The sequence below is a fragment of the Paramormyrops kingsleyae genome, chromosome 8, assembly GCF_048594095.1.
Source record: "Paramormyrops kingsleyae isolate MSU_618 chromosome 8, PKINGS_0.4, whole genome shotgun sequence".
NCBI classification, from domain to species: Eukaryota; Metazoa; Chordata; class Actinopteri; order Osteoglossiformes; family Mormyridae; genus Paramormyrops; species Paramormyrops kingsleyae.
The window spans coordinates 22,668,173-22,692,949 of NC_132804.1; the positions used below are offsets into that span (position 1 = coordinate 22,668,173).

The 24,777-nt window shown below is 43.5% G+C and overlaps 1 protein-coding gene across 3 annotated transcripts in view; it reads right to left on the bottom strand.

Annotated features, from left to right (window-relative positions):
- Positions 1-520: 520 nt before the first annotated feature.
- col2a1b (collagen, type II, alpha 1b) overlaps positions 521-24,777 on the bottom strand; it is a 46,895-nt gene continuing 22,638 nt past the window's right edge. For all 3 annotated transcript variants that reach the window (XM_023795350.2, XM_023795349.2, XM_023795348.2), the window contains 33 exons: positions 23,973-24,026; positions 22,654-22,761; positions 21,879-21,932; positions 20,819-20,917; positions 20,421-20,474; positions 20,058-20,156; positions 19,817-19,870; positions 19,453-19,506; positions 18,973-19,026; positions 18,780-18,833; positions 17,560-17,604; positions 17,373-17,471; positions 16,688-16,795; positions 16,143-16,196; positions 15,623-15,676; positions 15,463-15,516; positions 14,862-14,915; positions 14,131-14,238; positions 13,549-13,602; positions 13,231-13,284; positions 10,004-10,165; positions 9,488-9,595; positions 7,385-7,492; positions 7,054-7,107; positions 6,417-6,524; positions 5,611-5,664; positions 4,802-4,909; positions 4,109-4,162; positions 3,863-3,970; positions 3,094-3,382; positions 2,794-2,981; positions 2,193-2,435; positions 521-2,039 (listed from right to left, as the gene is read on the bottom strand). In XM_023795350.2, coding sequence (XP_023651118.2) covers positions 1,893-2,039; positions 2,193-2,435; positions 2,794-2,981; positions 3,094-3,382; positions 3,863-3,970; positions 4,109-4,162; positions 4,802-4,909; positions 5,611-5,664; positions 6,417-6,524; positions 7,054-7,107; positions 7,385-7,492; positions 9,488-9,595; positions 10,004-10,165; positions 13,231-13,284; positions 13,549-13,602; positions 14,131-14,238; positions 14,862-14,915; positions 15,463-15,516; positions 15,623-15,676; positions 16,143-16,196; positions 16,688-16,795; positions 17,373-17,471; positions 17,560-17,604; positions 18,780-18,833; positions 18,973-19,026; positions 19,453-19,506; positions 19,817-19,870; positions 20,058-20,156; positions 20,421-20,474; positions 20,819-20,917; positions 21,879-21,932; positions 22,654-22,761; positions 23,973-24,026 — 3,099 coding nt within the window. In that variant the 3' untranslated portion in view covers positions 521-1,892. The remainder of the gene's footprint in view (positions 2,040-2,192; positions 2,436-2,793; positions 2,982-3,093; positions 3,383-3,862; positions 3,971-4,108; positions 4,163-4,801; positions 4,910-5,610; positions 5,665-6,416; positions 6,525-7,053; positions 7,108-7,384; positions 7,493-9,487; positions 9,596-10,003; positions 10,166-13,230; positions 13,285-13,548; positions 13,603-14,130; positions 14,239-14,861; positions 14,916-15,462; positions 15,517-15,622; positions 15,677-16,142; positions 16,197-16,687; positions 16,796-17,372; positions 17,472-17,559; positions 17,605-18,779; positions 18,834-18,972; positions 19,027-19,452; positions 19,507-19,816; positions 19,871-20,057; positions 20,157-20,420; positions 20,475-20,818; positions 20,918-21,878; positions 21,933-22,653; positions 22,762-23,972; positions 24,027-24,777) is intronic.

Below are 24,777 nucleotides of genomic sequence, written 5' to 3' on the forward strand. Positions count from 1 at the left end.
TTTGGAAAGGTGCTACAGAAATAATGAAAACAGATTTAGGTAACAGCAGAAATCAGAAGAAACATCACAAAAAGATGTGGTTTTCTTTATAGATGGTTGTCTAGTTTTCTTACTTATGGAGAATGTTCGTGAAAGGAAAAAGAAGGGCTGGTAATGGCACAATTTCTTCTATGTTTAAAATAACTAATCTGTAACAAACACCTAATGTGCATATATAATATTACAGGGATTCATTTCCACTTCCATGTGTAACTTTTTGTCGATTTCCTCTTGAAAATTCCAAAAGCCTGACCGCCCCTCCATGATCCAGTACATGCTATGTGATTGCACACGCAAAGTCATGCACATGTAAAAAAAAAATATTAAGAGTTTTGTAGTTTTTGGAGGGAAATTTTTAGAAATTAAAGTCAAAACATTTTAGGGATGGGGGGGAACAAACACCCCCCCCCCCCCCAAACACTGCACACGTGCTGTTTCATTGCGACTGGAAATCAGATGGAAATAAAATACGACTTCACTATTTCTTGTTTTTCCTTTTATTTCCAATTTACATTAATTAAAAATGTAACAAAACATGATGATCATCATAATAATATTATTATTATTATGATCAATAATAATATTATTAATAATAAAATATACAGACCCTCACACAGTAAGATGCCATCTGCCCTGGTCAAAAGGTGAGGGGTATGCTGTAAAAATCGATTGTCATGTGACACAGTTCTGGGACGTGAACTTGTGATGGGGTTTCTCTGCTTTCAGATGCTCCATTGTGTCCCAGATCCATCCAGCTGTGCCTGCCAGGGCAGAGACTGTGCTGTGGAGGGGCGGGGGGTTGAGACTCATTCATAGCGCACATAGCACCCCTTGACTGTGGGTATACCTAAATGAGGAAGCCCCGGGTTTAGCTAAGCTACTTTTTTGGAAGCTTGGATTCAAGAATTTGATGTTTTTCAGCGTGAGGTAGCTTTTAAAAAAAAAAAAAGTCTATTATGCAAACAGAATGAGTTAGGGCTACTGAAGATTCACGGTGTATCTGTTACAGGAGAAACACTGAAGCAAAAATTGAGTTTGTTGGGGGGGAACGTTTAGCACACCGATTCTTTAAAAAAACAATCCAGAAGAAAATGTACTTTCCAGAAAGTGTATATATATGTATACACAAATATACATATACATACATATTTACATGTAAATATATATCAGTATCTGGTTGTTAAAAAATACAGACTGTTTTACAACAATAGCACCTTTGGTTTTATTATAATACACAGTAACTGTTTTGATACACACTCTGGTGGCAGAATGAGGAACGCTTGCACTTTTACACGGCCGATTTTTGGTAAAGTTACGGCTACTGTAGATGTACTTCTGTGTGGATTTAGAGGAGGGGGCAGGATAGGGGGTCCGAGTGGGGACCGGGCCTGACGGGTCGTACTTTTAGAGTGTGAAGGGCTCATCGCTGGGTTACACATCTGGTCCCACCCACAACCTATGGCCCCACCCAAAAGGACGGAGATAATAAATAAATAAAAACACCAAGACTTATTTTTCCCCACATTTCATAATTTTTCTTTTTCCCCTCTTTTTTAAAATCATTTCTTCTTGGTTATAAGGTATTTGCCCATGGTAGGTGGAGTCCAGGGGTCACTGTTGTTTTTGACCTCAGGAAGTGGATAGTCTGGAGACAAGGGTGCCGCTCAGCGAATCGCAAGCGGATGCTGCCTGTGCCGCTCAGTGCAGATATCCTCAGCGTAAGATTTGGAAAGTATTTTTAATGATTAAAAAAGTCCCATTAAAAAAAAAAAAAAACGTTGCATTCTTCTTTTCTTTTGGATCGTGTGTTTTATTTATCGTTTCATGTTTTTCTTCGTTCTTGATATTCTCCCTTACAAGAAGCAGACTGGGCCGATGTCAACGCCAAACTCCTGGTCCGCTCCGCCAATATCCAGTGGTGCGATATCCACGATGGGCAGGCGGGATGTCTTTTGCGATCTGTATTCAATTACTGTCTTGCCCCATTTCCCTGTGTGTTTCTGTGAGAGAGAAAAAGACAAACATGGATTTAGAGACTTCCTAGGACTCCTGGTGTGCCAGTTGGCACTAGTTAGCTTTTAGCTGCTTGATGTAGAGGCGTGGCTGTGATCTAGGGTCTGTGTCGGCATCTGCATCCTCTCCCTGTCTCTCACCGTGCATCCGTCCTCCAGCACCGTGTAGGTGAAGCGGCTGTTGCCCTCGGCACGGATGTCCACCTCGTTAGAGCCACGTAGTAACAGTGCCTTCTTCATGTTGCCACTGGCCTCGTCCAGATAGGCCACGCTGTTGTGGCAGTGGTAGGTGAGGTTCTGTGAGGCCTCTGTGGACAGCAGCCGCAGGAAGGTCATCTGGATGCTAGCGGTGTTGGGGGTCAGGCTGTCATCTCCATAGTTGAACTGTTGGTGGGGACAAGCGGTTGAGATAGTAGGTTATCGGTGATCCACACGTCAAGGCATGTTTAATGATCTTTCAAGGTTTTAGGGTTTTTAGACTAAGAGGTTCTGGCTACAGCTATTCAAGAATAGATGGGCAAACAGTGATGGCATATTCTTTGTTTTGAAGCTGGCAGACAGGAAGCACATGGGGCCAATGGAGCTCAATTTTTAATCCCCTATCATCAGTTGGGCAACAGGTGAAGAGAGGATAGAGGTGGGACACTGAACATATGGGTTCATTACCTTCCTTTCCAAACTCAGCTAATAAATGATTCATGTACATTTTTGTTGAATGGTATGCTAACAACAGCCAACTCACATGGAATCCTCCATTCATCATCTCGCCAAACCAGATGTGCTTTCGCTCCTTGCTCTTGCTGGACCACCAGTTCTTGCGTGGGATACGGGCAGGTCTGGGGTAGACGCAGGTCTCGCCGATCTCCATGTTGCAGAAGACCTTGATGGCGTCGATTGTGGAGCCCTGGTTAGGGTCGATCCAATAGTCACCTGAAAGAAGATTTTGGTCAAGTTGGCATTTTTAACCTGTTGGGTGCAGTAGACAAATCTTGCTTCCTCTTTTGGAAATAGTAGATATACTGAAATGGCATCGTTCCCTTACCACTCTTCCAGTCGGGGTGGCACAGTTTGAGGTCCCTGCAGGTACGGGCTGGGTTCTTCTTGGTACCATCTGGGCTGCGGATGTTCTCAATCTGCGCGTTAAGGGACTTGAGAGTGGAGTCCACCTCAGCATCGTGCTGGCGGAGGTTGCCGGAGGCCTGGTCGGCCCTCATGAACCGCAGGGGGTCAGGGCCCTTCTCGGGCTGGGACAGGCCCGCGAATGCAGACATGTCGATGCCAGGGCCAGCAGGACCAGGGGGCCCGGGGGGTCCAGGGTTACCAGGAGGACCCTGAAGGATCAGAAGAGAAGGTTGTCTTAAAAACACATGCTCTGTGTATGTACTATCCAAAGATAATTACAGGTATCCCTCAGGAGTATGACAGATACCCTTTACTGAGAGATCCTCTTTATGCTCAAATATGAGGCTAATTTTCCACGCTTATGATTAAGAAGAGCAGAGCGTGGGGGAAATTTTGTGGGGGGAGTTCACACTGGCAGCCACACTTAGCTTGCTAGCTGTGCTACTGCCATCTCCGTCCCCACACCATCGTTTCAAGCTCTGCACACTGATTCCCCTGTGTGATCTTGCGAGCTCATCCCAAAATATCTAGTGCTTACAAAAATTTCCCATTGAAATTAATGGCAATTATGTGTCAGACTAATGAGATTTCACCTTATGAGCCAATTTCCAGGAACCTAATTAGATCAATAGTAGGGGGAGACCAGTATTTCGTTTCCATTTTTGTTATTTCTGTTGGTATGAACTTACGGCAGGACCAGTCTCTCCAGAACGACCACGGGGACCCGGAGGACCGATGGGTCCAGGCAAACCGTTGGATCCATCCTTTCCTGAAGGTCCAACAGGGCCAGGAGGTCCCTACAGGAAAGAGAATAGTTAAGCCCTGGACTTAAGTTCACCAGCGTAGCAGAGCTGATGGATGCACATGCCCACGTAAAATACACAATAATAACCCAACATGGCCTTTACGGAGTAGCTCGTGCTTCCATTACATACCCTCGATCCACTGGGACCAGCTGGTCCAGAGGCACCTTGGTCACCAGCTTGACCCTGTCAGAGGTGGGACAGCAACACGTGTACAGGGAGCTACATTAACACTGTGCATTGCTGTTACACTGTCACCATGCCTAAATAAATAATAAATACTCTGTATTACCAAGATCCCCATTTTTAGAGCTCTGCTTTCCTAATATATTCACTTGCAAATACACATTCTTCATATGATTCTGATTCTTTGTTTGCATCACCATAACCGTTACGTTTATGTACACCTGTATGTCTGTTTCTATGTGTTACTCCACTATTGTGACATTCCCGTCAAAGTCCTTAATGAGTAAAATGGATTCTGATCTGTTTCAGGGGGTTTAGGCACTTGGTATCTGTGGCCTACAAAGGACTATCATATTTTCCATGGTGTCCCTCTGCCTCGTGCACTGTGATGCTGGGATAGACTCCAGGTCAGCCTGCAACCCCCTCCAGAATAAGGAGTCGGAAGGTCGTTTTACTGCTGGTTTTCATTAATCCTGATTTTGCGGTTTTATGACTGCTTTTGTCAGCACTGATGCTGGGTGAAATCTAGGACTCAACTCCCAAATGAAATACAGCAATAGTTAAATCAGCTATACAGAATTCTTTCATGTTTCATAGTTCTATCTGTCAAAGATGGAAAGAAATGGCTCGGCTGCTTACGGGAGGTCCGGGCAGACCCTGTAGACCTGTGAATCCTCGGTGACCCTTCTGTCCCCTCTCTCCCCCTTCCCCAGCCTCGCCCTTGTCTCCACGTGGCCCTTGAGGTCCCTGAGGAAGAAGGCAGACCATCCATCATGTCATCACTAGGAGATAACAACTGTATGCCCTTCATGTAGAGCTTTGTAAAGCGCATGTGATAAAGAGCAGCAATATAGTGCATGAAATTGTAGTTCCTTTAATATTTGCTCATTCATTTTCAAGCCAAGGCAATGCAGGGATTTGTATGTTTTTTTTGCAATGTCACCACACCTTATATAAAAAGTATTTGAGTGAAGTGTTTAAGGCAGATCAAAAAGAAAATATATACAGGCTGTGTAAATCTATGACAGTATGAATCCCAGGGATCCAGAGAAAAGAGAGAACGTGGACTAGAAGTCAATGATTCGGAAATCTTGGAGGTGATGGGATTTGACTGGATTAATAATCCGGTCCATAGCGCCGTTGAAAGTAGGACAACAGTGGGTTGTGCATTGGGTTGTGAAACCAGTGTGTGTGAGGTACCGGTGTGTGTGAGGTACCAGTGTGTGTGAGGTACCGGTGTGTGTGCGGTACCGGTGTGTGTGAGGTACCGGTGCTGTCATGCTGTGCATGTGTGAGGCATCAGGTTTTGAAATATTATTAATCTACTTGACTTGTGTGGCATTATTAGTTTCTGGTGTCGGAATGTTTGTGCGGCATCAGCCTGTGGCGCTCGTGTTTGTGTCAGAGTGCGAATAAGCGTGAAGGTGCTGGTGGACAGGGACACTCACAGGCATCCCCCTGGCTCCGGCTGGCCCGGACGGACCTGCAGGACCTTGTGCGCCCTGCAGAAGAACAGAAGATTAGGGAGGAACCTACATAGAACATACAAAACAGCTAAGAAATGATTCCTGGGTAAATATCAAAAAGAATCTTCTGTTAGGTTTCAAATCATAATACAGGAAATATCTTGATTATGGTGGCTGACGGAATCAGAGTAATTATCCCTCTAAGCACCTGCTTCTCTGGTGAAACAATGATGTTTTCACTTCAATGAAATTCCTGAGATCCAGGCTGTACTTCTCAGCTGCTTTACACGCTGTTCAGCGGTATCAAATCCTGATCTGACCCTCTCAGCGGAAAGAGCTCGACTTCATGAAATTAGCTCTGCTCTGGTCTCTCACACAAAGTCCCCCATGGCTCTTGTGTGGCTTCCCCTGTCAGCTTTCATAACCCACTTACTCTCTCCTTATTATGCAGCCCATGCACCTTCATCTCCCTCATATTTTCTCCTGACACCCATGTTTACCCGTGAATATCAGCGCTTGCCAAAAATACATCTCCCTGGATGCGTGACCGCCGTAATGTAATCACTGTCTCACTCTGACGTCAGATCGATAGCCTAGCAGGTCTGGGGAACAAGTCTTTACCACTTGGCAAAGTCCAACTCTTCTGGAAACCTATTCCGCACTTTGTGACAGCATATCCTGCAATCCAGGGATGTCAGCAAATCCTGTGTGTAAGGGGGCGGTGAGAGGGTCCTGGAGCTACTGTATCTTAACAAGCTGAAAAGGAAGTGAAGTGGCATGATACTCACGGACTCTCCTCTGTCTCCCTGCTTGCCAGTGGGACCAACGGGTCCGGGGGCACCAAGCGCTCCGGGGGTCCCTGGGGCACCAACAGGACCGGTATTGCCTCGGTCTCCCTGAGGGAAGAAGAGGGCGAGGACACATATATTTCAATAATGACACATGTCATGATGTAACACGGCCCAAGCCACTGTGACACAGAGCAATGATAACAATACCAGGCTGGCAAAAAGAGGTGGCTTCTTGTGTCACAGGAGGTGTTTGATATACGGTACTGTTGAAATTAAGGAGGTAAGAAATCAATTTTACCCAATATGAGGCAAGAATGTTTTGTACCATTATGTCAGATTATGCAACCATACACAATCTATATCAGTCTTACATAAAAAGCATCTTTTCCTTACCTCAATAACAACTTGAAAGATATATTTTGACTTCTGTGTTTTATATTAGGAGTTAACTTACTTTAATGATCTCACCCAAATAAGCAGAACAGTGATATAAAGGAGAGCTGACATTACAGAACACAGTATATATGGCAGATTATAATTCTGGCCTTGTAGTTAAGGGCAGCTTATTGGTCATGTGACACAAAGACAGGGGTGATTGCTCTTTATGTAGAGACTCTTTCCAGGTAAGTCTTACCTTGATTCCAGTAGCACCATCTCTACCAGGAGGTCCATCGGAGCCAGGATTGCCCTTTGGTATAGAATTTGTGTTAGGGCATTTATGTAAGGTGTTGCAGCGTTTGGTACAACATCTAAAAGGGTTTTATTTAATAGTGCACATTGTCTGGTTGTGCCCTGCCAGACCTGTACCACACATACAAAGGGATTTGATGCAGGCACATTAGAAAATTAAGACTAAAAGTGTTGTTTCAAAAATACAGAACCATCTCTGTTATTGGGGCCTGATATTAAATAGCAGTGTCGTGGCTCAGAGGTGCATTGTGGGAGTGTTGGCTGGTGGTGCTGACCTCTCTGCCAGATTCTCCAGCAGGTCCAGTCAAGCCAGGAGGTCCCACGGGGCCAGGAGGTCCGCGGTCCCCAGCAGTACCAGTGGAACCTTGCTTGCCTGGTTCTCCCTGAGATGAAAAGAAATTTCAGTTTTAATGATACTTTATTGATCCCCATGGGGAAATCCTCTTTTTGCCTATGCCATCTTGCTTTCCATGACACACAGACATCTATGTAGGTGAGCAGAAGCTTAGCAGTAAAGGGTAACCATCTGCACAGCTCCCATGGAGATGGGGGCTCAGGACCTCCCCCAAGGGTTCCAAAGATGGTGTCTTAATGGTTAGGGAAGTGCACTAGTGATTGAATGATTGCTGGTTTGAATCCCCAACCAGCAAGGCACCACTGAGGTACCCTGAGCAAGGTACTGCTCCCCGGGTGCTGAATTAGCTGCCCCCTGCTATGTAACATATGGGTTAAATGCAGAGGACACATTTCGTTGTTGTGCACTGTGGTGTGTCAACAGTGACTACTGATCACCTGATTCTAATGTGACTGTTCTGCCGAGGCCAGGCTCAAACCCACGACCATCCCATCACAAGCGCAGAGGCTTAGCCTGCTGAGCCATATGATGCCCTTCAGTACATTTTACTCCTTTAATGATCAACTTTAAACATGCCCATTAAAGCATTCTGATAGTCTGTATTACATTGGACTGATGGTTCATTTTCATTTCCTCAAAGAAAAAACAGTAACACTTTACATGATGGGGCACAAATACTTAGTAATATCTCAGTTACTACTGAAGTACAAATCATGAACAAATGTAGTTGCTACTTGAGATAAAATATGCGCCATGATTCATCAATGTTGAACAAACGATCAGAATTTCGCCTGTGTTATTCATTACTTGTTCTTTCAGTAGTTCCTTAGTAGTTCATTAGTAGTTCCTTCAGTAGTTCACAAAGCTTTACAGAATTAACAGTTAATAGTAAATAGAGTAACTGCTTGACAGTGTGGGGGAAGTACGTTTTTAAGCTACAAGCTACTTATGATTAAAAGTAGCTAAGCTACAGCCAAGCTACTGTCTTAATATAATATAATTTTATATCATTCATGTGACGACACAGACAGATATGAATGGATTCTGTACTGTAAGTGCTGCGAACAGCAGCCTGAGCACGACATGAATGAATGAGCGTCTAGCAGGGATGCTCGCGTTGCTGGCAGTTGGGCGCAGCACTCGTGCTGCCAGACGCGCCGCAGTCGTGGCCACATATCTGTAATATTGGAACGGTCGTAAAGTAGACCAGTCGTAAATCGCATAGGTTGTAAGTTGATATTTTTTTAACAAATAGTGAATTACTGGAAAAGCTACAGCATTTTAATGGTAGCTGCACTACTGATAAGAAACGAAAAAAAAAAAGCAGTTAAGCTAGTAGCGTCGCTAATTGTACTGAGCTACTTTGCAACTCTGCTGCTTGAGATATAACATGCGTCACGATTCATTATTGATGTATTAATATGAGATCAGTATGTAACTAAAACTTACTTTGTGGTTAATTATTACATAAGTAATAATATTATTTGTGCCCTGTCAAGTGCAGTGTTACCGAAAAAAAAACGAATATTGCTTTTGGATTTAAAGTTGTCAGGTCAAATCCCATACTGCTGTACCAATGAAAATGATTCGTGAATTTCTACTTTTAGAAAAAAGTACACAAATTAAAAGAATTAAATCATATGCCACTCTGAAAAACAGGTGTCAGAAACATGCGTTCTGTGTGCATGTATGTGTGGATTATGTTCATATTACATTGTAGGGACCAAATGATCCCCACAATGCAATAAAAACCTGATATTTTGCATTGTGTGGACCATTTTTCAGGTCCCCACAAAGATCTGTGACTGCAGTCAAAAAACTAAAAATAGCAAAAGTCTCGAATTTAGTTTGGTTACTTATACTTAAGGTTAGGGCTGGGTAGGGTTTAAGGTCATCATGTTGGGATTAGAGTTTTCCCGATAGAAATGAATGGAGAGTCCCCACAAAGATATGATTTTGTGTGTGTGTGTGTGTGTGTGTATGAATGTACACGGAGAAGGTTGTGCAGAAGCGTGTTACTCACAGAAGGTCCTGGAAGGCCTGGGAAACCTCTCTCACCACGCTGCCCTGGAAGACCCACAATACCTCGCTGTCCGGCCAGACCTTGCGGGCCTGAAGGACCATCTGGACCCTGGATAGTTGAAGAAGCAGTTAGAATTTTAAGCTTAAAAGGTTTTGTAAATATTTGCACGAGTTAATTCAAAATTAAAGATAGGTGTACAGAACTGTATTTACTACTCAGTGGTGGTACCATTTCTGGCATTTCTTCTGGGTCACCCCTGTGTCTCAGAGCTGACCCATGAATGTTCTATTGAGAGCAGAGACTGCTAAAAAACGCCATATTCCGTTGGACTGCCATGCCATATCTATTTTGTAGACCCAGCAGGGTCCATCTGATTGGGTCGGCTACATGCCACTGTGATAGGAATGGGCCCAGAAACATGATGCCCCTGACTGAGCAGTGAGGGGAAGGCTGGTGATAATGAAGATGATAATGCACAGCACCGCGAGGCTAAACGGAATCAGGCCAAAGACTCACGGGGGGGCCGTCCTCGCCGGGCTCTCCCTTCTCGCCTGGGGAGCCGGCAGGGCCGCGCAGGCCAGCGTCACCCTGTCTCCCTACTGGGCCGGAATCGCCACGGATACCTTTGGGCCCATCTTTGCCAGGGGGGCCGGCGGAGCCGGCAGGACCAGGGTTACCCTAAGGGGGGAGAATAAGAATGAGAATGAGCAACTCTAGGCCCATTTTAAATTGACAACAGCAACAACAGAAGACTAATAATAATCACCATAATCATAATCCTAACAGTTATGACCATCATAGACATAGTAAATGCAGAAAACACACTCTGACCAAAATGCAATGTTTTTTCTTAGGGCATTTTTTGGAGAAAAGCAGCGGTTACTGGGGCATATAAAAAGCCATCAATGGAAAAAAAAAAAACTAGCATCGCTATGCTATAATAAAACTGACAAGCAAAATATCACTTCAAATGACAGGAAATGTCAGGCCTGCACAGATCACACTTAGGAATTCGGTGTGCCTGACAATTCAGCAGCAAGAATAACTGAACCAATAGTCAAACATAATTCTAGTGTCTACCTGCAAATGAAACTACATTTATTCAGTGAGAATGTAAGAGAACAAAATCGCAGATGATAACCAGAACATTAAAACTGGTGCTCTGTATTACCCATATCTATATAGGTGATGTGTGACAAGAAGCAAAGGAATATAATTAAAAAACCTAATTATAATTACGTGATAAGCCGAATTATTTATAATAATAAAAATAAGTGTCTAGTATCCCTTGACAATAAATGTGACTTCTGATTTTTCACAGCTGTCAGAGCTGACAGTGAGGCCCTTTTAGTCGGTCATTTCTAGGACGTCAAAGCATGTTTTCCATGGTGGCTGTCATGAGACATTCAGCACAATCCATCGCTACTAGCAGACAGAGAGCAAGAAGGACAGGTTCTGTTTTGACAACAATAATAGTGTAGCAGCAGAGACTGATTGGCCACCAAAGGTCTCAATTTGCATAAATCCCTGAATACCAAGCATTTGTTAAAAAAAGCTTATGGCTTATTTGGAAAAGTTTATTGTTATTGTTCTTAATTTTCGGATGTGTTTTCCTGCTGGATAGTCTGCAGATGCACCCTAGAATTTGTAACTGAACTCCCTAATATGAGCAGTTTTACAAGAAGCTACCCTCCTATATATTTGGCTATTATGTTGCTGGAAATGCTGTGAGTCTGCAAGAATTTTGGTGGTTGATAAAATTGTGATGCTTATAGCCCAGCTCTGTCATTTCTTTATTATACTGGTGTCAGAAGTGCAAAAGCAATTAGCTATGAATGCTTCTGCAAGAGTCAAATGCTTTGCTTTTTGAGCTCATACTGAAGCGCTGCTGCCACGAGAATCTAGGAGAAGGCTGTCGGTCGGCTTCGCCTCTGCACTTTAATGGGATGAAGACGGAGGGATGAGGGAAGAGTTTATGCCTGGAAGCTGTGGGCCATTGGCGGGTAGATGTTCCACTGCCACACACCCAAAGGACTGCTAGTTTAGATGCTCACCACTATCTGGGAGTCTAGCAAGTAAAACCAGGCCATCAGAAGCTAAAGTTACAATGGAGCTTTGGCATGGGCAAAGTATATAGGGTACATCATCCAGTTGGCAGCCTGGCGAGACAAATGGAGCTTTGAGAAAATAGCTGTTCAACTGGCCTTAATCCTAGATGGGAAGACTCTATAATCGCTGCTAGACCCAGGATCAGATCAGTAGATGGCCTATGCTGCATCTGTAACTTGAAGAAGGCAGAGCTACAGTTAGAAGCTAGAGTGTTGAGGCTACAGGAAGAAAAAGGAGAAAGGAGGCTATGAGGACCAAGAAAAATGCAAGCTGCCATTCAGCTTTCACCCCATAGAAGAACCTATGAAAGCCAAACAGCCATCATTGGAGATATAGCAGGCAGTTCAGAAGCTCCAGCAGTGATGGAAAGAGAGATGGGAGCAGAAGTTAAGGGTATAATGGTTTCATTCATGTTTTTGTTTCACTAGATGAGGATGGCGGATTGACATCCGTCGTACGGCACTGATACTGGTTCCTCCGCTCTCAGTCATCTCCATTCTCAGCACTTGGCATTAACAGCTGAGCAAGAAAAGACGGAGAAGACGGATGTCTTATGGGGGCTCTACATGGACAAGAGGAGATTAATCTCTGTGACATGGATGGACTGCAATGCCCTATCATACAATGATAATGTGCTGGATTACAAAGCTGGGTGACAGTGACTTAGCTCCCTCGATCAGTGGATACTGATAAAAGAAGCTTCCCCCTCCCCCCAAGGCTAAGCCTAAAATGGCCATCAGCATTAAACGGGGACTTGGTTAGTTCATAGCGGTGCCCTTTGGACTGTGCAATGCCCCTGAAACATCTGTGGGCCTGATGGAGTGCTGACAATCCCCCTTACCAGCCACATGCACCCCAGCATGTACTAGAGCAGCTCAATGTGGCTACTGTACCTCAATCACTCCTAGAAATCGGGGACTCAGCAACACCTGACCAGGTAGGGCATTAGAAAGAAGAAGAGGCCATAAAACCACACTAACTAATGACTGCCACAGAAACTGCAGATCTACATGGTGAACTATCTTGGACGCTCAGGACAGCCGTTCCTTCAGGTTGGGGGCAGAGACTGACTGCCTGCTAAGGGTCTCAATTTGCATAAATCCCAAAATACCCAGCATTTGTTAAAAATGTTACGCCTTTGCTTATTTGTAAATAGTTTGTTAGTGTTCTGAATTTTCTTGAGTTAATTACCATGTTGGATAGTGTCTGCAGATGCACCCTAGACCTTTAGCACATAGCTGTGTTCATTAAGCCATTAATGTCAGCATGTGTGAGAGAAGGTGGACAGTCATCGCTGTGTCGTTGGAAATGCTGCTGGGTTTGGATTACTTTTATGAGCTGACTCAAGTGCACGTATTCCAAGATTTGGATAATAGCACTAGATGCTTCTATTGCAGTTTATTTTGCTGTTTGTCATATCTCTCTATTTGTGTTGGACAAATGCCAATAAATGCAAATGTAAATAAATTAAAATGTTGCAAGTCTCAAGGAGGCCAAAGCCCTTGAGGTCCATTAAAATATAATCTGCAGGCTTTAAACAGTGGGGAGAATTTTCAATCTGGATTAAAGGTCAGGGTGAGATTGTGGAAGCACATCAAGGACAGTGCATGAGATGGGGACAGATGAAGTCTCACATTAGGTCCAGGAGGTCCGACTCTGCCGGCAGCTCCAGGGAAACCAGTGGCACCCTATTAGAGAGGAAAATAAAATGAAAAAGACTGAGATGTTTATTTAAAACGAGGTGAGGAAAAATGAAAAAGAAGTTTTTAATTATTTATTGATTTCTTTTTCGCTGTAATCGTAATACTTATCCTTAATGAAACTTTAAAACATTTAGGTGGCAGGTACTTCTTAAGATATCAGCATTGTCTTTTATCCCGGTGAAATATACCTCTTCTACCTAGTCTTACTGACAACTGGTATTAATGACCGGAGTGTAGCGGTTCACTTACAGGGGGTCCTTGAGCACCACGGGCACCTTTGGGTCCCGACACACCTGTGGGGCCCTGGGAAATAAAGGAAAAAAATGAGTACATATTGCGAGCTCTACATTTTTGCATAGAATAAATATGAGATTGGAAGTGATCCTGTTCTGTAGCACTCATTCAGGATTCAAGGTTTTGTGCAGCACATGCACAGTTATACTAGTAGAACTCGGGGAAAAAGAGAGTATAGAAAAATTAAATTAATCTAATTAAGCACAGTGGGGCAGTAGAATAAAAACAAAGGTAGGGGATAAATAACAGGTTACGTAAATAGTATTCAAAGACAGTGTGTGAAATAGCATTATATCCGTATACAACACAGTAGGCAGTCTGTAAATGTTGAAGTGAGAGACATACATAAATAAATGACAATTGTAAGAAAGTCACAGGGCTTGTCCAGGTTGAGATGTCTACTGGCCTGCGGATAGAAGCTCTTCACGAGCCTCACTGTTCTGTGAAATTGCTCCATGCAGGAAATTACTAAAGTCTATTTGTATTCAGCCTCATACATGGTATAGATTGAGAGCTACCAGATAGTAAAAAATTCACCTGGGGGCCCGGCGATCCAGAGGGCCCCTGAGGGCCTGGGGCCCCGGCATCACCTTTCTGCCCAACCTCACCCTGTTCTCCTTTTGCTCCAGGCTGGCCATCTGCACCCTGAGGATGGAGCACAGACGTAAACAGTCCAAAGGATGGCCTTTATGAAATAGCGCCCAGACAATACAGTCGCTAAAGACCTCATTAATATTTCATTTACTGGCTGCTCATAATTGGATCCTGGAAAGCAGTCAGAACTGGAAAGCATAATGACGACATCATTTTTAAGGCTAATCTGATGGCATATGTCACAATGATGTGCCACCGATCAGCAAGTCCATCAGTGAAAAATGATCAGGAACCCAATTAATGGACAGGCTACTGCTATCATGATTGATTAGCATGGTCTAGGACAGATATGCTAATCAAAAACCAGTCAACATTTCCCCAAGTACAACAGGCAAACATGGTTAAGGACATGAACTACGCAATACAAAGGTTACTGCGAATATGTCAGAAGCAGCCATGATATCGTGCCCTCGAGGAAGGTATTAATCCTCAGTCAGTGAAACTAAAATATCCAGCTTCTGAATTATTAAAAATCAGAGGCTACTGTATATAATATTTACAATAAACTATGGTATGTGATCCAGTACTGCTCAATAAATCCAGTAAATGATACAGTACCATCAAATATCCCAGAATGAGGAGGACATAAATGACTGGGTGCATGTCGTACTCACAGGAGGTCCAGCAAAACCAGCAGGCCCAGGTGGACCAGTCTCACCACGGTCACCCTGACAGAGAGAGAGAGAGAGAGAGAGAGAGAGTAACACTCATTTTTAAAAAAATGTCCAAAAGCAGTAATAATATGTTTTTTTTTTTTTTTACTTTTTGGGTCCCCAGTCGTTTCCACGGCAACTGACAGTAGAAACGTGTAGGTACACCCCATTTAGATAACTAGATAGGGTTTATCTCCACCAGGAAATTCTGATAATAATGTGAAACCTCCTGGGGAAAAATTCCAAGTTCCGAGTGCAAGGTGGATACGTCTGCTCACTGTCGGATATATGAAGTGTGCACTTGTAACGGATCTTAACGGCGGCCATCAAGACGCCTGAGAGGGAGCCCCCCCCCCCCAGACAGATACACAAAGAACTGCAAAGTATGTCAGGTTATTTAAAGCTAAGTTGCTATTTTGTGTGTAGGCTGTAAGTAAGCAGTGTCTGCTCAGCGAGTGACTACGAGCCTCTGTGGTCAGATGAAGGGGACTGCAATGTTATCTGCGGATATATTTTGAGCAGCACATTTGTGTGTGTGTGTGTAGATGGCGGAGAAGCTTACGGGGGCACCGCGAGTACCGGGGGCTCCCGAGGGACCTGAGGGACCGGATTCACCCTGCAGGAAGCGGGAGAAGAGAGGGAGACAGGCATCAGACGTGTCTTTACTGACAGGCACTGAGGCGGACAACAAAAGCAGTTCATAAAGTATAAAAAATGATTACCTTCTCACCATTAGGACCACCTGGACCAGGCGGTCCGATTGGCCCAGTCAGACCCTAGGAGAAAGGCAGAGAGGGTTACATCCTTCCCAGTGACAGGATAATAATATTACACATTTCTGTGTCTGTCAAAAGAATCATACAATAATTACTCATTTCCAAACTGGAAATCAACTCATAAATAATTAATATATGTGCCTGTAGCTCCATTATCTTTCCAGTGAACTTTTTCAGGTGCTGCCCTACCTTGCCTGGTGTGTCAAGTCTTATTTCCTAAATTTTTAACTTGTTTTTTTTTTTTTGCTCTTCATTTTTTCCTCACAAGAGTCCATTACTGGATGCTGGGTATGGTGTAATTGGGTGATAATCTAGCTTTGCTTTGGGAAAGAGATCAAGGTCTCTTGCTGCCACAGCATCCACGGATATCTACAGGCTGGGTGTGAGATGTGTCACAGTACCAAGCGACACGTAGCGGGAGGTGAGCCAATGCGGCCGCGTGTGAGAAAAACAGATCAATACTAACTCTTAAGCCATCTTTGCCAGGAGCTCCTTCAGGACCCTTTTCTCCATTGTCACCCTATAGCACAGAGAGAGAGAGAGAGAGAGAGAAAGAGAGAGACAGAGGGGAATGAGAGAGTCATCAACACCTCCTGGGTGAAAAAAATCCAAGGAATCCCACAACAAACACTGAGTGGGCAGAACTTCAGGCCATCTGAGCTAGCAGTAATGTAAACAACTTTGTTAATTATGCAATAATAGCAAAAATCCCATATTCTGTGGGGAACTGAGCCACAAGATTCAAACACCAAATTATATTTTGCAATTCCTGAGTCTGAACTGGAGTATACAAATGCACATAGCCTAATAGTTGAGGTTATAGCTTGTAATTAAATTAAGAGCCATTTCTTCCATATATTTTTTACATTATTCAACATCATAACCATCAATAAGGAGGAAAATTCCCTTACAGGAAATGAGCGTTATCAAAATATTACATCTGGACTTTGGGTAAAAGCCAAACGTGGAGGTGCAAACAGTGAGGGGGTTTCCAGGACGTCTGTCACTTACTCTGTCACCCTTGGGTCCAGGAATGCCAGAAGGTCCTCTCTCCCCAGGCATACCCTGAAGTCCAGGAGGCCCTTGGGCACCATGGGGCCCGCTTGGGCCAATGGCTCCCTGCAATAAACAGGGAAATACCGAAGCGCTGAGTGACTAGAGAGGACAGGAATAAAGTACTTCAAAATGGGTATCAAAATTGATTTCTTAAATATAAACTTGACTGGTAATTGGTGCAAAGTTGAATTCTGCACTGTGCTTGACGTAGTGCGGAAATAGTGTGTACATGATGCAAATTAACCTGCATTTGTCCTAGTCTGGAATCCCCTGTGGACTCAGCAAAAGTTTAATAAGACTGTAATGACCCTCACCATGGCCAAGCAGATCACATACCGCGCATGTGGCTTCAGCTACATCAAAGCTAGCAGCTAGGGTTCACCTTGTGCTACGCCTCCATGCTGCGGCTTTGCTGTTCCCGGTGCTTTATGATCATTTATCTTCAAAGGCTTAAATGCTTGGAACCAGAAGCCTTTGGGGTTGAAAAACTCCTCCGCAAAGAGTGTTCACTCCGTTATACTCGTGGAAGTATTCAGTAATGGTGTCGCTCTTATGGTAGTTGGCTTTTGAAAATTAGTATAATATAAGGTTTGTTCAGGACCACTGACAGTGACATGGTGGAGGTGCTTGGTGTTCCCACCTTGGGTCCATCAGTTCCTGGCGTTCCAGGAAGGCCACGAGGTCCCTGAAGGCCTTGAGAACCAGCAGCACCTCTCTCTCCGGGGAACCCACGCTCGCCCTGCCAAGAGGATCTTGATCAATCCTCGGCACACTAAGCTGATACCAGAAATACTAAAGAGGTCATACTGAAATAAAATGAAACTTACTCTGGGTCCCGTTGCACCAGCTGCTCCAGCTTCCCCAGGAACACCCTGCAAGGAGAAGAATATAATGGGACATTAAACATATTTTGCATTTGTTTAGTGCACTTGCTAAAGTGTTCAAACAATACCAGGATTCAGAATACACCATCCATCTCATCCATCCATCTCATCCATCCATTTATCCATCCATTTATCCATCCATTTTCTGTACCCTGTCCTGTACAGAACTGGGGTTGTCTGGTGCCTATCCTGGAAGCTACGGGCTCAAGGCAGGGAATACCCCAGGGTAAGGCGCCAACCCATCACCTACGGACAGTCTGGCACGTCCAATCACAGGGCACACTCACTCACCATTCACACACCCAATCACACCTACGGACAGTCTGGCATGTCCAATCACAGGGCACACTCACTCACCATTCACACACCCAATCACACCTACGGACAGTCTGGCATGTCCAATCACAGGGCACACTCACTCACCATTCACACACCCAATCACACCTACGGACAGTCTGGCATGTTCAATCACAGGGCACACTCACTCACCATTCACACACCCAATCACACCCATGGACAGTCTGGCACGTCCAATCACAGGGCACACTCACTCACCATTCACACACCCAATCACACCTACGGACAGTCTGGCACGTCGAATCACAGGGCACACTCACTCACCATTCACACACCCAATCACACCCATGGACAGTCTGGCACGTCCAATCACAGGGCACACTCACTCACCATTCACACACCCAATCACACCTACGGACAGTCTGGCACGTCGAATCACAGGGCACACTCACTCACCATTCACACACCCAATCACACCCATGGACGGTCTGGCACGTCCAATCACAGGGCACACTCACTCACCATTCACACACCCAATCACACCCATGGACAGTCTGGCACGTCCAATCACAGGGCACACTCACTCACTATTCACACACCCAATCACACCTACGGACAGTCTGGCATGTCCAATTCACCTCAGCATGTTTTTGGACTGTGGGGGGGGAAACCAGAGAACCCAGGGAAAATCCCATGGGGACACAATTCAATTCACTAAAATGATTCAGGTTTTTGATCCGTTACATGTTAAAATTCTTGTTAACGCCTATCGAAAGCTATAGCACTTTACCTGTGTGCATGATCTGCATGGGTATTCTTTGAGAAACAGTGGCCTTTCTTGACCATCAAGTGATGAGCGAACTCACCTGGTCACCAGGCTTTCCTGCCTCACCAGGGGGACCAGGAGGTCCAGGGAGACCCTACAAAGAACAAGAGACGTGCCTAAATTGGAAAAAGTGCAAACAGTAATGACAACTGAAGATGAAATCAGTGCATCAAGGTCATTCTCAGTATGGTGAGTAAGAAGTTTCTGATACCCTCACAGATAGAGAAACAGACCTGGAAGCCAGAGGGTCCAGGCTGACCCTGCTCTCCTCTCTCTCCCGCAGGTCCCTAAGAAGGACAAACAAAAGCTATAACGCAAGATACAGCATTTATATATCAATATTACTATACATGCTCACACTAGTTTCCTTTGGATGAATCGATTTCAAGTCTAGTTAGGTAGTAATCTTTGTGAATCAATATATAATTTCAGCAATATAGCCACATACTATAATATGTTGAGTCTCAACCTAAAGATTAATGATAAAATATCTTCGGTGGGATCGTTATAGTCCTGCTATTGTTAAAAGCAATATTGTTCTTTGTTTTTCTTTTCTTACGAGTTGAAATGCTGGAAAGGCAGCAATTGTTTCTATGTGAAAGGAGAGTAATAACGAAAGTGGTGTAAGTTTGTTATAGCTAAAAAAAAAAGAAAAAAAAAGTTGATAAGCATCTGATGGAGTGGAAGAAGATAAATGTTATAGAATTACTTACAGCTGGGCCTGGTGGCCCGGCAGCACCTGTCTCACCATCTTTGCCAGGCAGACCCTATGGGAAAATCAGCTTATCAGCTTCAACCAGAAGACAGAGCCTCTGGGCTAGAATGTACAGCCTGGTATTTGCAATTAAAGGGGAACGTCCATTGGTTACTATGCCCAAAGATCCCACGAGTCTGTCCACTGAAGGACAATGTGACTTATACCTGAGGCTGAGGTTCTCTCTAAGGCTCTGGTGTTCAGTACAGTCACTACATGATGGACGCCACGGAACATTATAAATGATCGATATAGCTACTAGATAGTCAACAGACTTAAAGGTGCTGAAGTTGCTCAGCAGAAGACGATGGGGGGTAACTTACTCTGAGACCTGGAGCTCCAGCCAATCCTTTCTCTCCAGGTTTGCCAGACTCGCCCTGAACGAAGACAAGGACAGTCCAGTATCAACCACAGGACCGAAAACTGATGAATACATCCACCAGGACCACTGAAGGAGTGGCACTGAGACTAGCCTCATCATGTTAACACATCCCCCAGGTGACCTCCAAACCCGGTCAGCCAGGCTCTTTGCTCTTCCAGTCCGGCACTATGAGATACACTCACGGTTCCACCCTTGGGTCCGGGGAATCCCATCACTCCGGGCTGGCCGCGGGCTCCTTGGGGACCTGGGGGCCCTGGGCGGCCATCCTCGCCAGCAGAGCCCTGCCAGGTTTGTATAAAAACATTAGCTGCTGTCTCCTAATCCTGTTCCCTGTAGGGTTCCCTTCTGCAAAACTACTATAAAAGTGTATAGGTGTGACAACAAGCTGGAAATCTGGACTTTCTCAATTTCATCACAAGTACGGTCACAGTGTTACTGTGTGTGAATTTATTGAGAGAGCAGATACATCAAGTGCACATGGCATTTATATGCAAAGCACAGTGTTGATACCTCAGGGGAAAAGCGACGGAGACACGTGCACTTACAGGAGGGCCGACTTTACCCTGAGGACCAGCATCACCAGGACGACCAGTGAGACCCTGCAGGACACAGACAGGAAAACACCAAATGTTACTTCTCTTGTATAAATACATTTCAAACCTGCCAACTGAACATGATGCATAACTCAAGTGACTTGTAGGTAAATGACCTGAGGCTGTGTTTTAGTTTAGATCAACAGCTAATTAGGGTGACGTTAAGTTAAGACCAAGAATAACCTGAGATGGCACCATTGCGTGAAGCTAAAGTGAGCTGAAATGGTAGCACTGAGGTAACGATACAGCTAACTAGCATGGTACCATTAGCATTATGAATGATGCCACCTTTTCTACAGACGCACTCAGTAGGGGTTAGAGCTACACCTTCTGCTATTGTTATTACTCACTCTTGCACCAGGTAGGCCGGGCTCTCCAGGACGGCCCGGGTCCCCAGTAGCTCCCTTAGGGCCCGACACGCCCTGAGGTCCACGCTCACCTGGGGCTCCCTAATGAAGGACAGATGGAGAGAGAAAGGGGAGAAAAGAAAACGTCAGCTCTTCATTGTCATTCCCCTCAGCACCCTCGGGAATGTTCAGTGCACTCCCACTGGAATAGAAACACAAACTGGAAGGTGTCTAACAGGCTGAGCTCACTGCAAGTCAGACAAAGTTCGACAAATTAAGCTAAATAAAATTAGTGAAAATATATAATGCAGAACCTCCATCTCCAGCGGTTAATTAGCACAACAAAGTGAAAGCAAAAGATTGCACATTAAATTGAGTTCAGCTTTCCTGAGAAATCACTCTTGCTGCTGCTATTTAATCCTAATATGTTGAACCGTTTTGTAAAGAAAGTATGGTGTGCATCCTTGTGTCTGCATTTAACGGTGGATTCTCCCTCCATTTTCGGTATAACAGTAGCAGTTATAATAATGCATAATAGTAAATATTTAAACAACCTCAGTACCTCAGCCCACCATTAGACCTAGCAATTTTTTTGTTGTGAAATGGCTGTAAGAGAACAGTGCTGAGTTGTAAGGAAGGCAAGTTAAACTTCTCAATAGCAGTTTTGTGTTTTAGCCTGAAACATTTTGTCTAACTATGGGCTTGTCTGTGTTTAGAATTTTTTTAATGATGCGTGAGCTTGCGGAAATGGCACTGTTAGCACACAGGAAAAATTATTTCATGCATTATGACTTTTTAAAATATACATTTTTTAAGAACAGACAAGAGTTAACATTTTCTTCAGAGTAAGCTCAGACTAGAATAATACTGAACTTTTAACAATGCCAACAATCCCATATGCTGCTGTATTTCTTACTGATTCTTACTGTTCCTAAAGCACGACATGCCGGGTAACGAGCAGCATGCAGTTCCATGCAGTGCATTTCTGAGATATCCTTCAGTTTTCCGAAACAAGTGCAAACTGAGCTCTGGTGGGAGATGTGCAGCCGTGATGATAAGGTACCTTGGGACCAGCCAAGCCGTCCTGACCCGGGAAACCACGGTTACCGGGGGCACCCTGTTAACAAGGAGGGGGGGGGGAGAGGGCTTCAGGACAAGGGCAATTTCAACTAGGACAAAACACCATACAGAATTGTTGCTATTAATTATAATTACAGCAATAGCACATCATCACTCATCCTCAGCATAGACTGAGGTTTTATGTCTAATAAATTTATAAAAATTTTAAAACCTCTCATTTTTAAAAATGATGTCACAGTAAGAATGGTAAGATCCAGTTGAACAAAAAAAACCCCAATGAGCTATGTCCGAGCTGTTATAAAATCTGTCGTCTACCGAATGTGGAATTCAAGGTAGACTTGAACTGCATTGAGTAGTATGCAGTGTCATACTACCAATAAAATACGCAGATCTTATTAACCTTTATAGTGCCTGGCACTTCATTTAATACATATACAGGCAAAGACCAAGGGTCAAATGACAACCTGTTGCCTTATTTAACACCAAACGATTTAAAATACACACAAACACACAAACCAATAGCATCATTTCATCAATCAGAATGAAGCACTTATGCTTCAAAACACCTGTCTAACACACATTTGAGTGGTCTTCATTTCTTCTTTTAAAGAATAAAGCTGGCATCCTTGCCATACTTATAAAAATACATTTTCCAAATTAAAAGTCTCCTGGAAGAAGGACGTTTCTGCTTATCTGCATGTTAGCCGTGGCTGTGTTCCCTAAGGACACAAGACAGCCAGGCTGGTTCAGGTACTCACTCTCTCTCCAGGGGGTCCAAGTGGTCCGGCAGCGCCAGGTTCTCCTCTGGATCCTCTCTTTCCCTCCTCTCCAGCTGGGCCAGGGGCACCTTGAAGGCCTGCAGGACCCTGAAAGGGGAAGGCATGCAAACATCTTAGTGCTCCTTCATCACATAAGTATTTATTTACGATGGGAAACTTGGCTTTCAGGAGCTTTTCATGGTAAATCCACACACAAAAAAAGAAAACAGAGCATTAATTAGCAAAGTATGATGCAGTTCTTTTTGAACAATAATATTACCATTAATTACAATCAACCTATGGAAAAATATGTAAATCTGGATCACAAAACTATGGCAAGTCTTAAACAATACTGCAGCCTCTACATAAATTCTACAAAAAAATACCCTGAGTCATGATAAATAAATACCACCCCCTGGTGGTTACAGTGTGACCCGATGACAAATTGCATTCTCTGGGTTTAATCTCCCCACAAAATTAATACATTAGAGGATTATCTGTTAGCCTTGAATTTTCAGCACTTAGATAATTAATGTATTTGAACTAATGTGTTTCATGGAGTGCTCAGATAAAGGTATGTGTTAAAGGATAATTTTGTCAATAAATAAACTACCTATGGATTTTAACACTGTACATAAAATTGCGCAGTGATGTCCTGTAGAAAAATAATGTGTTAAAATACTTTTGGCAACAAAAAATACAAAAAAAAGTTATAATTTTTTTTTTAGTTTAAATAGTTAGCTAACAAAAAGGGCAAATAGAAAATAGTAACTCTTAACTGCCATAATCACTTTAAAATAACCTAATTCATGATTTTTATGGGTGACTACTATAGGGCTAAAAAGCAAAACTATCCCACAAAGAAACAGCTTTAGCTAAATTAAGGGGCTAATTTTAGCATCCACTTGGTGGTTCATCGGTAGAAACTGGCGGGTATGTAGCCAACTCCACATTTAGCTTGTAGTGGTTCCACTCTCAGTCAAACACTGCAGAAACACGCCCTTCATACTGTCGGAAATGATACGAAAATTCAGTTGAAGATAATGATGATGATGCTGTGGGTAGCACAGTGGCTATGGACTTGTTCTTCATCATGTAAAGTTGACTGTGAGACTGGCACCATTTCAATGTGTAAGACTGTGCATATCTTTCGCTATTTGCTCAGCATCATTAAAATGATCAAGAAGTATTTTGCCACCATCATCTCAAAACACAGAGAGACTGCACCTATAAATATCCATAGATTGGCCATGGTCTGTTTTCAAGGTATAATGGGAAAACTGAAATGAATTTGAGAGGACGGATGGACGGGGACTTACAATCTCTCCTTTTGGACCGGCTTCACCCTTGAATCCTGGAATACCAGGATCTCCCTGAAACAAAGGGCAGTCAGACAGTCAAGAAATGAATAATAAATACAAACGATATTGCATAAAGTAATCTAACATAGCATGATATGCAATCCGTTAATTTCATGCATTTTTCTGTCGGTTAAACTATAATCTGTACTCATGTATCAGACACAAGTAACAGTGGATAATTAACGCAGAAGCAGCTTCACCAATGAATGGAAATTCCATTCATCACACTATAACTACATTGTGTATCAGATGGATTTGTGATGTTTGCATTAATAAACAGCTCCCACCCTATTTTTTCTTATTTCCAGCTGTGCTTCCCATGGAAAGATAAATAGTGATTATACCGCACTGTGCAAAAGTCTTAGGCAGTCATAGAAAATGCTGATGGTTCTTTATTTGGATAGTAAGTGTATATTGGCTCAGAAAAAATAACACAATTTAACATCTAAACACATGCAAATTAACAGTAGCGCAATAAACCGTAACAATAAAAAAATTCATTTCTTCTGCTCTGCAAAAAGTTACTTATATAACATGTCATGTTAAGAGAGGTTTCAAAATGGCTAAGCTGACAAACTTTGGCAGCCATAATATCACAGTTTTACGCCAACATGAAGGTCATTTAAGCATCATTTTGTTTGACTGCATAAGACGTACTGCATGTCTTTGTGAAATTCTCAAATTACCAGTTAATTGAAACACAGAACAGACAATACACCAAACACTAAACTGCCTATTTTATTCCTTATGAAAACTAAATCAG